Source organism: Electrona antarctica, assembly GCF_951216825.1.
Source record: "Electrona antarctica genome assembly, chromosome: 10".
In the NCBI taxonomy this organism is placed as follows: Eukaryota; Metazoa; Chordata; class Actinopteri; order Myctophiformes; family Myctophidae; genus Electrona; species Electrona antarctica.
Genome location: NC_136791.1, coordinates 27,483,724 through 27,499,619, shown reverse-complemented (window position 1 = coordinate 27,499,619; position 15,896 = coordinate 27,483,724). Strand labels below are relative to the sequence as shown.

Here is a 15,896-nt window from a genome sequence, read left to right as displayed (position 1 = left end):
CACACAAAGAGCTAGCCCTGAATGACCATAACAGGTCTGTAACTCTGGGAGTGTTCACATGGAACTATAGGCTGTTCCACAGGCAGCCGGGTCCTTGCAAATAAAACATTTGAGAACCACTAGTAGTAGTTGGACTCCTAATAGACTCCTAATAGCCCATAGACTATAGTGTCATAGTAAATCAGTGTCATACATATTCTGAAGAAAATCTGGAGACTTGACATTCAGCAATTGGTTCTTGTGATCAAAATAAGAACATTATAATGGTGTGTAAAAAGGAAAATCAAAAATGTTATATGGGCCAAAGGGCTATCTTAAGTTGTCCCTTATCTTACTTATTTTGCCTTTTTTTTGTTTTAATATTTTGGTTGGTTTAAAATAGTTCAAATAGAACAAGCTCACAACGTGTCGATCAGTTTGAACTATATTTAAAAATGTTTTTCAAAATAGTAAAAAATGGCAAATAAAGTGGGTTAAGAAGTAGGCCTATAAGTGGCTAATGTATGTTTTGTAGGCTAATAATAACAATACTCTAAAAACACACAAAGTTACTTGTTGTAACTAAAGTTTTCATAAAGTTGTAGTGGAGAAACCTTCCACCAGTCAGTGACACACATGTCTTACACGTCACCCAGTGGAGACTTTTACTGCCTCACAAGCATTTGTCTCCATTAAGCATTGATTTACACCTGACCTCACTGAACTGAACACAAGGAGCAGATGTGAAGTCCTCTTACCGTCTGTTTGGTCCAGCAGCCACACCGCCCTACGGCTCACTATAGCTTTCAATGTGTGTGAGATTACAATCACACAAAGAGAGTTTGAAAACATGACAAAAAAACTCCCATATCTGCTGGGCGGAGTATACAATGTGCAAACACAGCAGCAGGATCTGTGAGCTGCTGTGATACAGGAGGAGGATATCAAATGGAACACAACCACCCTAAAGACTACTAACCATTGTGATCTCGGTACATATAAATTGATTTATCTGAGATTCTGACTTTCAATTGTACATACATTTTGTTTGGATTGTATGGTTCCACCTTTTGTTGTGTGTGTGTGTGTGTGTGTGTGCGTGTGCGTGCATGCGTGCGTGCGTGCGTGCGTGCGTGCGTGCGTGCGTGCGTGCATGCGTGTGTCGTGCGAGAGACAGACAATGCAGGCAAGTAATACAACGTTCATACTATTGCTTATAATTTTATTGGCTATCTAAATATTTTATCGCAAAATTTTCCACACATGAAAACGTCATTCTTACGTGCGGTTTATTATAAAAAAAGGAACAGGTATAAAAAAAAGAGATAAAAATAATTACTACAAACAATATAAAATAGGCAAGTTTCTAAATAATACAAAATAAGTACTATATGGCGGCAATATACAACAATAGCATATAAACCTGGCAGCTAAATAATAAAAAAGACATTGTTCGGAACGTTTCAGACGCCCGTGCTCCAATACAAATACAAATAGAAACATTTTTCAAAAGGTTTTTCTTTGTTTCCGACCCTGTAACCCTGAGATATCTATCTATCTATCTATCTATCTATCTATCTATCTATCTATCTATCTATCTGAGTGCAGATACCTCATCTGTCTGTCTGTCTGTCTGTCCGTCCTAATCCTGCGATGTTTAAATCATTGTAAATATTTGTTTATTAAGTTTACATTTTGGAAATAAGAGGTATTTGCATGATAATATGGCTCTTGTCCTAAACTTAAAAACACATTCATTTCATTCGTTTCATTGGCAATTATTACATTTGGCTGTCGTTTCTATTTTCTTCTTTCTCCAAAACACTGAGGTTATAAAGGCTACACACGCTGCTTAGCGCCAGTTTGTGGAAATAACATTTACATTTAATTATAAAATTAATATTATTAAAGCATAACACAAAAACCCTGTTGATTAATGTAGGCTAATTCATTACCCTGTAAATTAAAACCCTGTTTTCTCCACATGACATCATAATAATGTGACGTGATAAAAAAAATGACATCATAAAAATGACAAATATAAAAATATCTCCCCCCTCAACAGAGAGATCTGTCTGTATCGCTGTGCATTCTGGTACTTGTAGGCTATAACACCACTACTGCATTCTGGTAGTTGTAGGCTATAACAGCACGACTGCATTCTGGTAGTTGTAGGCTATAACAGCACTACTGCATTCTGGTAGTTGTAGGCTATAACAGCACTACTGCATTCTGGTAGTTGTGGGCTGTAACAGTGCTGTATTCCAGTTGTTGTATAGACTATAACAGTACTGTTGCATTCTGGTAGTTGTAGGCTATGCATATGGGTCTATCATTGGCCTGCCACATTGTGTATCCCTGTCAGATCCTTTAACTCATGCTCATTACCTGGTCGATTTTTTTCGACCTCTTGCCAAGGTTTTTTCAGAGCAAGCTCTTATTTTGAAGACCATTAACTTGAGGACCGTGAACCGGAAGTGAAAAACGGCTGAGTAAAATCTCTCGCGATCTCATTTTAATTCACCCGAAACATACATTAAGACGGTGAAGAATGCGCTCTAACTAAATTCAAATGTAAAAAAATGTCAGGTATGTGACTCTGGCTCATTCGACCACAGTTACATTCAATAACGTCTATATATGTTTGGAGAAAAATATGTTTTCTTACCCATCAGTTGATGCTTCATATCCATATGAGTAAAATCGCGCGACTAACGGTTCTGCAATCTAAGATTAACCAATACAAAAAATAATGCCGTGAGTGACCCACAGGGGGGGTTTAGCGCCCTCTAGCGGCAGTGATGTCAGAACACATTATGACAGGGATACAACTATTGGCAGAACTACTAACCCCATAATGCACTTGCATTATTTGGGTGCCAACACACAGAGAGCTCCTACTGATGGGAATAAGTGCCTGTTACTTTTTAAAACTGTTAATTATTATTTCTTGTTGTTGTTGCTGTTGTTGTTGTTGCTGTTACTGTTGTTGTTGTTGTTGCTGTTGTTGTTGCTGTTGTTGTTGCTGTCCGTGGGGGGCTTCTTGTTCTTGTTGCGTCCCTTGGTGTTGGGCAGCTTGTTGTCTTTCTTCCAGCGCATGCGTCGGTTCTGGAACCACACCTTGACCTGCCGCTCCGACAGGCACAGCACGTGCGCCACCTCCAGGCGGCGCCGGCGAGTCAGGTAGCGCGAGAAGTGGAACTCCTTCTCCAGCTCCAGAACCTGCTGCCGCGTGTAGGCCGTGCGGAGGCGCTTGGGCTCCGGACCTGTATGGTTGGGATTCACTGAAACAACAACGACGATATTAAATATAGGAAATACACTTCCTGAAGAAACGGTGTGGGCCCAAGTAGCTCCCTACTCGATGATGATGCATGACTAGTCTCACGTTGTCAGACTGTTGCCTCTCGCAATTTTCAAATGCTTCTTCTGTCATACAGTCTGGAGCAACAAGCTCTATCATGAGTAAAATATAAATGCTTCCGTCATACAGTCTGGAAGCTCTATCGTGAGTAAAATATAAAGAGGAAATGGAGCCTCCTCCTCCCTACTTCCGTTTCGTCTTTACAGTCGCGCGAATGTATCCTAATATAAATATATATAAGCATATATAGCTTGTTTAGGAGACATGGAAATAAAATAAAATGTATTACTCAGATTTCGGGAGGTGTAGTTCAAACATATATATATATATATATGAAGCGATCTAAAATCCCACTACAATGCAAATAAAAAGTACATGAACCTGTGGATCTGCGCCCTCTATACCGATATTGATATTCCAATTAAATTTTGCCTGCTCTTTTTTTTCCTTCGTTATATCACTTCTAATTTCCCTTGTTTATCCTGAATCCTGCATGAGTTCTCTCTCCTGATTGGCTGAAATTGGTATCCCGAGTTCCCGACCTTAAAATGTATTTTTTGTTTATCAAATAGTTAAGATCTTTGTTACTAAACAAACACTCTATCAGTGGTTTTCTTTTCAACCAGTGGTCCAGTGGTCCTTGAGGGGGTTCCAGGTGGTCCCCAGCTAAATGATGGAGAGTTGGTAACTCTTGAGTCACTGTGTAAAATGAAACCAAATGGACCCATAGGGGTCAATTTGGTTTCATTTTATGCTCTCAAGAGTAGAAATGTTGCTAAACACCTGCATTACTTAATTGACAAGAAGTCAACACAATTAGAGAATGTGGAATAATTGTTGTTTTGATTGCCTGTTATCTCTCCTAATGGTATACCAACATTAATACAGCATGGAATTGTGGACATAAATATTCAAAATATTCTAAGTTTTGGGTCTGAGAGGCTAAATCTGGTCCGTGGCTCAAAATGCAGAATAAATAATGCTGGGCCTTGATATGAAAAATTAAGGTTGCAATGCAATATAGTGCGATTTAACACTGTTACTGAACAAATCTCTATAGCAATAATTACTATCACAAAGAGCTATTTAACACTGTTACTGAACAGCAATGATTACACAATATAGAGATATTTGAATCACTTACTGCACCAATAATAATAATAATAATAATAATAATACTAGACCCATTGTTTTTGCACCTATCAGGTTATTTAAATGTTGTATACACAACACATTTAACAGCTAATTCATTATACTTATTCGTACCTTGCTTGTATTATAACATAATTTCACGTATAGGCTGTTATAACTTTGACTTGCATTATAACTTGCATAATAAATAATAGAATTTATATACATATATATTAATTACTAGTGGAGATAGCCTACACATCCACCTGTATGTACAGTACAGTATAAGTATAATGATGAATACAATTTATAATAGTAATAATGATAATAATGTTATGTTATGTGTTATGTAATAAATAAATAAATTGAATGATTAGCATTTAATCTTTAATGCTGTTTGTCTGGGAAAGAGTCCAATACTGTGAGCTTCAAAAACGTTCAGGATATCTGGAATCTCTTTGTTCTGTGCCTCTCTCTCTCTCACGCGCACACACACACACACACACACACACACACACACACACACACACACACACACACACACACACACACACACACACACACACACACACACACACACACACACACACAGTCATAAAAGTTTATGGGGGTGTATAATTCACACTCTCTTCTCTCTAGAAGGTCGTAAATAACTCGCCAAGCTATAGAAAACATGTTGTACACAAATGGACAAATGGACAAACAGGGGGGGATGCGACGCAAATGACAAAAAACTGGGGACAATTTAGAAATGTCCTCTTTATAACCGCCAGTTGACAGACAAGAGGATATATTTTAATATGCTTCGTTTATTTCTGTTTTATTTAAAACACTTCATCCTTATATATTTGGGAGGAACCTTCACCCGGCCCCAAAATATCATCATGGTGCACGCGCTTTGTTATTATTATTATTTGCATACTACTATGCTGTCATCTGTTGTTTTGTATAGATGTGGTGTGGCTGGAACTATATACACCATGTAGGCCTATGGTATACGAAATCTCGCTGACCTGTCCTGACTTAATTGGCTTTTCCCGTGCATGTAATTCCAATTAAGTGCAGGTCATGGCAGCGATATTTCGGCCCTAGAAACATTATCTCCATATAATCTCCATTTCTTCTTCCCTTTCTTCCTGAAAACCAAAAATGAAGGAGGCTTTGTGCAAAATAAAATGAAATGAAATGAAATAAATCCATTTCACCCACTTCTGCTGTTTAAAAAAAAGACTATAAATGCGATGCGATGTGTGACCATGAACGAATAAACAAGTCTGATTCTGAATGTGTTTCAGAATCAGATGTATTTATTGTGTGTGGCTGTGCAGCGCGTGCCTGCACTGCAGTACCTTGCGGTCTTATTGCCTTACCGTGCGCGATGTGCACTTTCTTCATCCACGGGTACACGACCACGGGCGGCTTGTCTCTGCCGTGGTGACCGTGGTGGTGAAGGTGGAGATGGTAGGTCGCCTTCCTCTGCACCTGGGCCGGCTTGCAGCTCATCAGCCACCCGGTGGGCTCACCTGCACCTCCTCCGGGATGCTGCTGCTGCTGCTGCTGCTTGAGCACCGCCGGGGATGGGGCCGAGGCGCCGGGCTCTCTGTAGCCGGGGAAGGGCGCACCTTGGTCGGCTGCTGCTGGATACTCGCCGTCCTGCCGCCGAGGAACCGGAGCCGCCGCTGCCGCCACCGGTGATGCGGATGGCGGTTGTTCCGCCTGTTGTTGGCCCTGCAGAGGCGGTGGAAACCCGGTCTGTTGTTGTTGTTGTTGTTGTGGTGGTGTGTACGCGCCGGGGGTCGCGGGATGAGGAGGAGGGGGCTGCACATAATTGGGGGTCTGCTGGCCATAATTGGCCGTACTGTCCTGGGGGTCGTAGTACGGACCCCCCTGGTCGGTGAAATTACTGTAATCGTCCTCGCACGGCGGGAACTGCGGCTCCACATATTTGCAGCTCACCACGTAGGAGTCCATGATTGATTTATAGCGAGGCTGGAAGGAGAATACTAATTTTTCTTTCCTCTCTCTCTCTCTCTCTCCCCTCTGGCACCCACCCAGCCCCCCCTACGCCCCCCACGCCCCCCCGGGCTGTCAAATAGACGGACGGCCACGCGGGTCACGTGACCCCCGGCGCCGGCCAATCGGAGCTGATGGAGCTGTTTTTTATTTATTATAAGAGGGGACGTTTTAATGGGATATAATTTAGATGGAGAGACATGAGAGAGAAAATGTTGATGGATTATTGTTGGTTTGGTTTGCATGGTTTGGGTTGGTGGAGCCAAGCGAGAAGCACATGCGGGCTAATATAGTACACACATTATGTCTGTCTGTCTGTCTGTCTGTCTGTCTGTCTGACTCTGTCTGTCTGTCTGTCTGTCTGTCTCTCTCATATGACTGCATATGATGCATGCACACTTTTCATATAGGCTATATACTCTATACTACTGCATGAGGGGACATTGAAATGTTCATGTTTATGCTAGAAAATATGAAATATAAGCCCTTTATACTGAACACGCATTGACATTTGATTTGATATATTGCCATAAATCTATACTGTTCATTCATCTTCATTCAGCATTCATTCACAAAAACGCTATCTATCTATCTATCTATCTATCTATCTATCTATCTATATCCATGACCATGATCCATCCATCTATATATTTTATATCTGTCTCTCTCCACGCCTCTTCTCTCTTCCATTCTTTTCTCTCCTATAGATGGATGGATGGACGGACGGACGGACAGATTAGATAGATAGATGAATGAACAGTATAGATTTATGGTTCCTGGGTGCCACACACACACAAACACACAGATGGCCGAGAGCCTGAGAAATTAATCCTTCCCATATTGAGTCCATAGCGGCGGGCAGCCCGGCCGGCCGGCCGGCCGCGGCGCGCTGGCCCATGTTTGGCCTTGTGTTGTGGCGGAGCCTCAAAAGGCTGCCGGACAACAGAAAGAAGACCCTGGGCCAGAAGAATGGAAGAAAGGCCCGGCCGGCTCCCCAGCTAGACAGTGAGTAGTGGCTGGTGCTTTGTTAGCCTGGGGGGTCAGCCCGAGGTGTCCCCCCTCCTCACAATGACAGACATGCAGGGGTTAAAAATGAAGCAAAAAACATGCTAAGGCTGCGTGCGTGTGAGTGCGTGCGACGTGCGTGTTTCTCATCCATGTCGACATGCAGTTACTGAGTTGTACGTAAAATGATATAACTGCATTGTGATATATGCATATAGAAAATAGCCGTGATCTATTAATTGAAAACATTCATATGGCCTAAACGCAGTGTTATTTCAAATCAAACGAGACAATACAGAGAGTGAGAAAGATAAGACGATATTATAGGAACCTACCATCATCAAATCAACCCCCCCATCCCCCCTGACAAATAAAACATTAGTATAGGCTAATTATGATAACGATAAGATTTAGATGATTGAACTGAATGGGACGCAATCAAGCGGCGTGCATATACGTAGGCAGCGAAATATCTAGTTAAATACTTTTAATTGGATATATAGCCTATACTATATATTATTATGCATTATTATTTCTGTTGATATTAATTTGTATTGATATTTAATTTGCAGCTATATGCCACGACATGATTATTTTATGTAATCGCATGATCATGATTAACTAAGTGATGAATTCGGCGCAAAATAGCGGAGCATGTGTGATATAAAATCCCGCAGCAATGAATTAATTTGTAACTATAAGTCTGAGAGTGTATGGCTATACTACACAATTGTAGCCTAACCAAATAGACTCGGCGGGAATGGTCCAAGGTACTAACAACACGTTATAGGCCTATCACTGGTGAAAAGTGTTTAAGCTGATTTATGCTATACCTTTTGCTGGGGACCCCCTGAACCCCCTCAAGGACCCCTTTGTCCCCGGACCACACTTTGAGAACCAGCGTATAGTGCAGTGGTCTGGGGACCACCAGGCACCAGTGGTCCTTGAGGGGGTTCCATGTGGTCCCCATGCAGCTAAATGATGGAGAGTTGCTAACCAAATGGACCCTTATAGATCTTTAACTCTTGAGAGTGTGAATCAAGCCTGTTATTTCTCCTAATGGTACCAACATCAATACAGCATTGAATTGTGGACAAAATCTTATCCAACAACAACAAAATAAATAGTCTTTGGTCTGAGAGGCTAAATGTCATGAAATGGTGGTCCGTGGCTCAAATGCTGAATAAAGAATGGACCTTGATATATTTGAAAACCACTGCTATAGTGCAGGCCGGGACAGAGGGGTCCCAGATGACAGTAAAGTGACAATTTAATAACTTTTAAGACCTTTTTAAGGTACTCATTTATGCAGAACATTCCATTTCATAATTCATTTCAACATTTGGCAATATTTTGAAAATAGCAGATAAGCTGTGCATCGTGAGGTTGTATTTTGTAAATCGTCTATTGTCCAAAAGGTGACGTCGTACAAACGTAGGATTTAATCACTTAATGTTTTGTAGTAATAAACTAATTCTAAATCGGATAACTATACGTTTTTATATAATTGCACTGCATGGAGTAAAATAATAATAATAATAATAATATTAATCACAGTGGTGAGGAGTGCCTGGTAATGTTTGTTTAAGGTGCTCTAAACAAACATTAAAAGTCCATAGACTTGGCTGCCACTATATGTTTGTTAAAAGTGCTCGAAACAAACCTTACAATTCCATAGACTTGGCTGCCATATGACACATCAACATAAAAAGCCAGACATTGGAGGGGCTAGCACCCCTCAAAAAAACAATATTTTCCTGTGATCATAGAAGTATAAATAAAGCATTGAATAATGGAAAGGAGTAAAACACTGTACTGTGTACATACTGTGGTATGAGTGAATGATCTTAGTTACTTTCCACCACTTGCTTCAGATAAATGGTGCTCCTGATGTGATCTCCAGGGAGCCATGATGGGGTCAAAGATGTATACGATATATGCTAGTAGTTCTCCGATATGGAGAACTATAGCGGCTACTGTTACAACTGTACCCCCCCACCCTCCCCACCCCCATCCCATCCATACCTCCTAACAGCTCCTGTACCCCCCCACCCTCCCCATCCATACCTCCTACCAGCGCCGCATATGGAGGGCCGGCTGGCTCCTGGAGCGCAGCCAGCCGCCTCGTTCATCACAGCTTTATCAGGGACTTTGTTTGACAGCCCGGGATTTGGCAGAACACCATAAAGCTACAATTTCATGAGTCATTTGTGCCGACAACAGTCCATAACAAATATAAGCTCTTTAAGATCAATAAACGGGTAATAAATGGACCATCTCTGCTCTCAACGGCTGAAGACTCATGGATGAATCAGACTTGTTTTCGTGAGTTCTTTTTTTGACTTCAATATTGCACCTGCTAAGTATAAGCATTGACTTGAGCACTTCAACGTGGATGCAGTGTTGCATTGTTGTTCTGTTTTGTGAATTATATACACTTATGTTATGGACCTATATTCTCTTAGTTTCCGGGTAGCTCAGTTGGTAGAGCTCTCGCCTTTGGACTAAGTTCATGGGTTCGATCCCGGGCACCGCCAACTCAGCTTATAAGTAGTACGGCTTGGGTGTGGCAAGTCATGCGGGAAGTACTGGGAGCTGATGGTAGGTGTGGCGCTCCACCTCAGCAATCCATCTCCCAGGGGTCTAGTGCATTGTAACTGGGACAGATGCATCTCCCAGGCGTCTAGCGCATTGTAACTGGGACAGACTCCATCTCCCAGTGGTCTATAGTGCATTGTAACAGGGACAGACTCCATCTCCTAGAGGTCTAGTGCATTGTAACAGGGACAGACTCCATCTCCCAGAGGTCTAGTGCATTGTAACAGGGACAGACTCCATCTCCCAGGGGTCTAGTGCATTGTAACTGGGACAGACTCCATCTCCCAGAGGTCTAGCGCATTGTAACGGGGACAGACTCCATCTCCCGGGGGACTAGCACATTGTAACGGGGACAGACTCCATCTCCCAGAGGTCTAGCGCATTGTAACGGGGACAGACTCCATCTCCCAGGGGTATAGCGCATTGTAACCAAAAAAAATGTCAATATTAGTCAGCACGAAATAGCATGAAAATAGCAGATCTACATTGTGAGCTTGAATATCTGCTATTTCCCGAAAGTTCTTGAATGCAATAAATGCTTTGAAAATAACATTTACAATGAGTGGTTTTGAATACTTAATACTTGTCTAAGCACTGATTGCGACATTGAACCGGTGAACGTCAACTGAGCAATGCTTCACTACTGCCTCGACGGCCTCGTCTAGTTGAATGAAACCTTGCACCTGGTACTGCTATAGGGCTGAGATCTGGAACCTGTGGAACCGGACCAGATGGAATCGGATCCGACATTGAGGAACCAGACTCCAGTGGTGTAAAGTAACAAGTACATTTACTCATGTACTGTACCTAAGTACAATTTTGAGGTATTTGTACTTTACTTGAGTATTTCCAATTTCCAATAGGCCTACTTTTACTTTATAGGACATCTCAGAGGCAAATATTGTAATCTTACTCCACTACAATTATTTGAAAAATGTATAGTTACTAAGTTATTTGGTAAACACGATCTGCAAAGATGTTTAAACATTTGATAACTTGAAATAGGACATTCTGCATAATGGGTACTTTCCACTTTGGGTACTTTAAGTACATTTTTTCACCAATACTTTTGTACTCTTACTCAAGTACATTTTGAATTCCGGACTTTTAATCGTAATTTCTGCATCGCAGTATTGATTACTTTTAATTACGTAAAACATTTGAGTACTTTTTCCACCACTGGGTACAGCCAGGCCTGCAGAAAGTGGCCAGCAGTGGAAAGAGTTCCCTATAGCATACAGCAGAAAAAAAGGCATCACTATCAGCATTATGTGGCGGCAGTGGCTCAGTGTGACTGGTAGAACAGCTGTAGGCCTATGTATGTGAACAGTTCGATCCCGGGCTTCCCCAGAGTTATTGTCGATTGTTGAAGTGTCCTTGAGCAAGACTCTGAACCCCCAAATTCATTGCTCCTGATGAGCAGGTTTGTGTTGGTGCCTTGCATTGTTTCCTTCGCCATCGGTGTATGAATGTGTATGTGTTGAAATGCACTATAAATGCACCATTTACCATTAATTCCATTCCGTAGCGTTTGGGTTCCGTTCCGTTGCACATCGGGGCGTTGACAGACGACTAGTCATCACCCATAGACTCCCTTAGAACCCAATCTGTGACTGAGGTTACAGTACCACACACATTCGGTTCTACAGGGTAGATATGGGTGACTACAACTCCCATGGTTCCACAGGTCGGTTCTACAGGGTAGATATGGGCAACTACAACTCCCATGGTTCCACAGATGCACTGGACTTCATAGGTGAGGAATGAGATATTCATATCTATTCATAATTTTCATATGTGGTCATAATGGCCGATACACTGATTGAAGTGCAATCAGCATGGCGTAAACCTCTAAGACCTAAGAATTAGAATATTTTGTTGTCGTTTTGTCATTTGATACAATTTTGTCCACAATTCCATGCTATATTGATGTTTGTACCATAGTCCATTTGGTTACCAACTCTCCATCATTTAGCTGGGGACCACCTGGAACTCCCCAAAGGACCACTGGTGGTCCCCAGACCACTGGTCGAAAACCACTGGTCGAAAGTAACCTAGTACAAGTGTACTTGAGTACCATTTTGATTTTTATCCGACCGCCATTTTCTCCGTTTTTTTTCCTTCGCCATATGCTTTCAGCTATACGCACCCCTATTGTGTATTGCATTCTGATACATTATAACTTTTTGATAAAATGGCCACCGATCGGATTAAAATGCTTTTTATTGAAGAATACGGAATGCACGGTTGCGAATACCTGCCCGTAATTCTAACATCCGTGGCCCTGCTGGAGGTGAGCACTTTATATTTGAAATCTGAATGTTTATGTTTATAGACGTTAACGTTGTAGGCGCCCAGAAGAGCGTATAGTTCCGCCATGACGCTCGTCATGTGACCCGTGCCATGGCTAATGGAACAAAGGCCCCTAAGCAGTGTTGGGGCCATGTTTGGAGTGCAAGTCGTTGGAGAGGTTAAACTTTGGAGCCTATAAGTGTTTGTAGGAGTTAAATGAATGGTGAAATGACTTTGGTTGAACAGTGCATGATGAACCAAGAGTCAAATTATTTTCTTCCAAAAGATTTGTTACGTTTGGCCTTTGTTAGTTAAACATGATTTACTTCTAGTTGAATGAGGTCAGTGCGGGAAAAGCGACGGTGAGAGTTAGCCTACTAATCTGAACCTTTTAACACGATTTGAGCCAGTGGTGGAAAGTACATTTACTTAAGTACTGTACTTAATACAATTTTGAGGTATATGTCCCTTGTCCCTGCAGGGCTCTGCTATACCCCTACCGTGCACGCACACGCACACACACACACGCACACACGCACACGCACACGCACACGCACACGCACACACGCACTATACGCACACGCACACGCACACACACACACACACACACACACACACACACACACACACACACACACACACACACACCAAATCACTTTGCTGAGAAAATACCTGATAAATCAGTGTATATTCTCGCCAGAATAGGGAAGCTATTCATGCAGTTTATACGTTAACATGGATTTGAATGTTGCATCTCAAGGTTTTTTTGGAACGGAAAATAGGACGCAAACTTCTCTATTTTTGTTGTATCCCCCCTGAACGAACAGCTTTGGGCTGACAGACTGACTGACTGGCTGCTTCATCATGTTGCAGGGTCTGGTGGTCTGGTCTCCACACAGGCAAACACCTCGGTGCTAACGGAACCCCTGAGGGTCCATTTGGTCCCGTTTCTCAACACCGTCAGAGTGGCATTTAGGCCGAGGTTCTTGCCAGTGTGGTGGCTGTGGTTTCTCTTGGTGGGGTTCCCTACATACCGAGGCCTCCTGTGTAATCAGTGCTGGGGAAAGTACTAAATACTCTGTTACAAGTAAAAGTCCAGAATTCAATCTGTAGCCTTGACTAAAAGTACAAAATATTGGGTTCAAAATGTACCCGATCTACAAGCTCACAATGTGTCGCATCACGACGCATTGTGAGCTTGTAGATCGGCTATGATGTTTGCTATGGATATAGGGCTGAAGTTACTAATCAAAATCTACAAAGTAACTATAAAGTTTTCAAATAAATATATAGTGGCGTAAAGGTACACAATTTGGATCTGAGATGTAGTAGAGTAGAAGTAAAAGTATAGCAAATTGGAAATACTCAAGTACAGTACAAATACCTCAAAGTTGTACTTTGGTAATAGTACTTAAGTAAATGTACTTAGATAAACTTTCCACCACTGCCTGTAATGGACCTGTGCCCTCAGGGGCGAGAGAGGAGACTCATTTAGTCATTTGTAGTTTGGACTGAACAACCTCATTGTTAACTTTAAATGTAACCAAATGGACCTGTAGCCCATAGGCCTAATGCCTGATTTATATATACAGTACTCAGTGGTGGAAAGTCATTGATTATACATATTTATACCGTACTTAAAGAACACTTGTGAGCTGCTTTTGGTTTAGAGACTCTATTTGGACTGCAGGGACCGACGGACCGACCTCACACTCTGACAAGCACATTGCAGGAGTTGAGGCATTATTTACTAAAAAGGTTTTTTTCTCCAAGGTGGTATAGGCCAGTGGTTCCCAAACTGTTTCACGTCAAGGACCCCCAAATTGACATTAATCAGCCCGCGGACCCCCATTTGAAAATATATGGCAGGGACCCCCATAAGAGAAGAGTTTTAAGGCTCTAGCAGTGATTCTCAATCCGTTTAATTTCAAGGACCCCCAGTTTGACATGCATTAGGCTACAGACCCCCATTTAATGGCATTTCTATCTCTGGGACCCCCAATTTATATTGTAAAATCAATATTCATTTAACTCTGAGAGTGTACAAATGGAACCAAATGGACCCGTTAGAGTCCTTTTGGTTCCATTTGTACACTCTCAGAGTTACAGACCCATAAGGGTCCACTTGGTTCCAAACTATCATTTAGTTGGGGACCCCCTGGAACTCCTTCAAGGACCCCTGGGTGTCCTCGGACCCCACTTTGGGAACCACTGGTATAGGCTACTACTTAATTTTCAAAAGGTGTAAAATGCAGACTTGCAAAGAAAAAAAAGCATTCCAAGGCTTTGGTGAAAAAAGCAAGGCGATACACAAAAAAAAGACCAAGGCGTTTCGACCTACAAGGTCTTCTAGAGATAGACCCTGACGAAGACCTTGTAGGTCTGGAATCCTTTTTTCTTTGCAAGTCTGCATTTTATACCTTTTGGAAATTAAGCAGTAGGCTACCACTTTGGAGAGAAAAAAAACATTTTTGTCTATAATCCTACCTCTATCACCAAAGAGCACCCATCTATATAAGAGCCACTGACTGATTCCAGCAGCGCTTCTTTCTCTATTTTTAAACGGAGGCATTATCTAGTTTGACTCTGTTCCACAATGGCATATTGTGAAAAATAGCTGATCTACAGCCTGCAGGGATCAACAACATGTCTGTGCACAGACAAATATGTCCGTGACAAGACCGTGGGACATTTTAAAGTTTATTTTTTACGCACTAACACACTTAATTTGATTGTAAAATCCAATCATTGAATTAAGTGTCCAGGTTTTCTTCTGAATATTTATTGACATTTATTTAATATGACACTCTGGCACATCAGGAGTGCACTAGTAGGTTCTCAAATGTTTTTGCAATGACCACCTTAACTCTGAGAGTGTTCAAATGGAACCAAATGGACCCAAAAGGGTAAATTTGGTTCCATTTGTATATACACTCTCAGAGTTACAGACCAGTCATTCAGGGCTATAGCTCTTTAGGTGTTTCTGGTAATATTATTGTCCACTAATTTTGTAAAATGGAATTTAGACAAAAATGTGCACCACATTTAGATGATGTCTACACATGTACATCGGCTATTTTCACAATTTTTTACCCTTTCTGATATTATTTGACAATTTGGCCAATGTTTGTCCAGTTTTATTAATATAGTTTGTTGATTATTTTTGTTGTAGTATAATGGTCTTCTTTCTTTCTTTGCATTAAAAAGTTCTGAAAAGTCATGACATTTGTCTCTTCACTGTCATCCAATTAAGTAGGGAGCCCTCCCCCCAAAAAATCCTGTAGGGACCCCTCCGGGGGGTACCGACCCACAGGTTGAGAACCATCTTCAGAAAAATTGAGCAGAAAAGGCTCCATTTGGGTCCATCTGTCTCTTTGAGTTTACAAATGGCTAAATTGACATCATTTGTTTCACTGACATGTTTCCAAAGTGGATATTTGGATTAAAAAGCCATAACAGACGAGCATCTGAATTAGTCTGGTAAATAATATCCAGCACGTTGGTTTGGTTTGTT

General features: G+C 41.6%; 1 protein-coding gene across 1 annotated transcript; it reads right to left on the bottom strand.

Annotated features, from left to right (window-relative positions):
• Positions 1-1,225: 1,225 nt before the first annotated feature.
• Positions 1,226-6,524, bottom strand: LOC306930608 (homeobox protein Hox-D4b-like). Its single transcript, XM_079511661.1, has 2 exons — positions 5,845-6,524; positions 1,226-3,263 (listed from the first exon to the last, which is right to left on the bottom strand). The coding sequence occupies exons 1-2, from the start codon at positions 6,443-6,445 to the stop codon at positions 2,923-2,925; spliced, it is 942 nt and encodes a 313-aa protein (XP_079367787.1). The 5' UTR covers positions 6,446-6,524; the 3' UTR covers positions 1,226-2,922.
• Between the last annotated feature and the right edge of the window lie 9,372 nt (positions 6,525-15,896).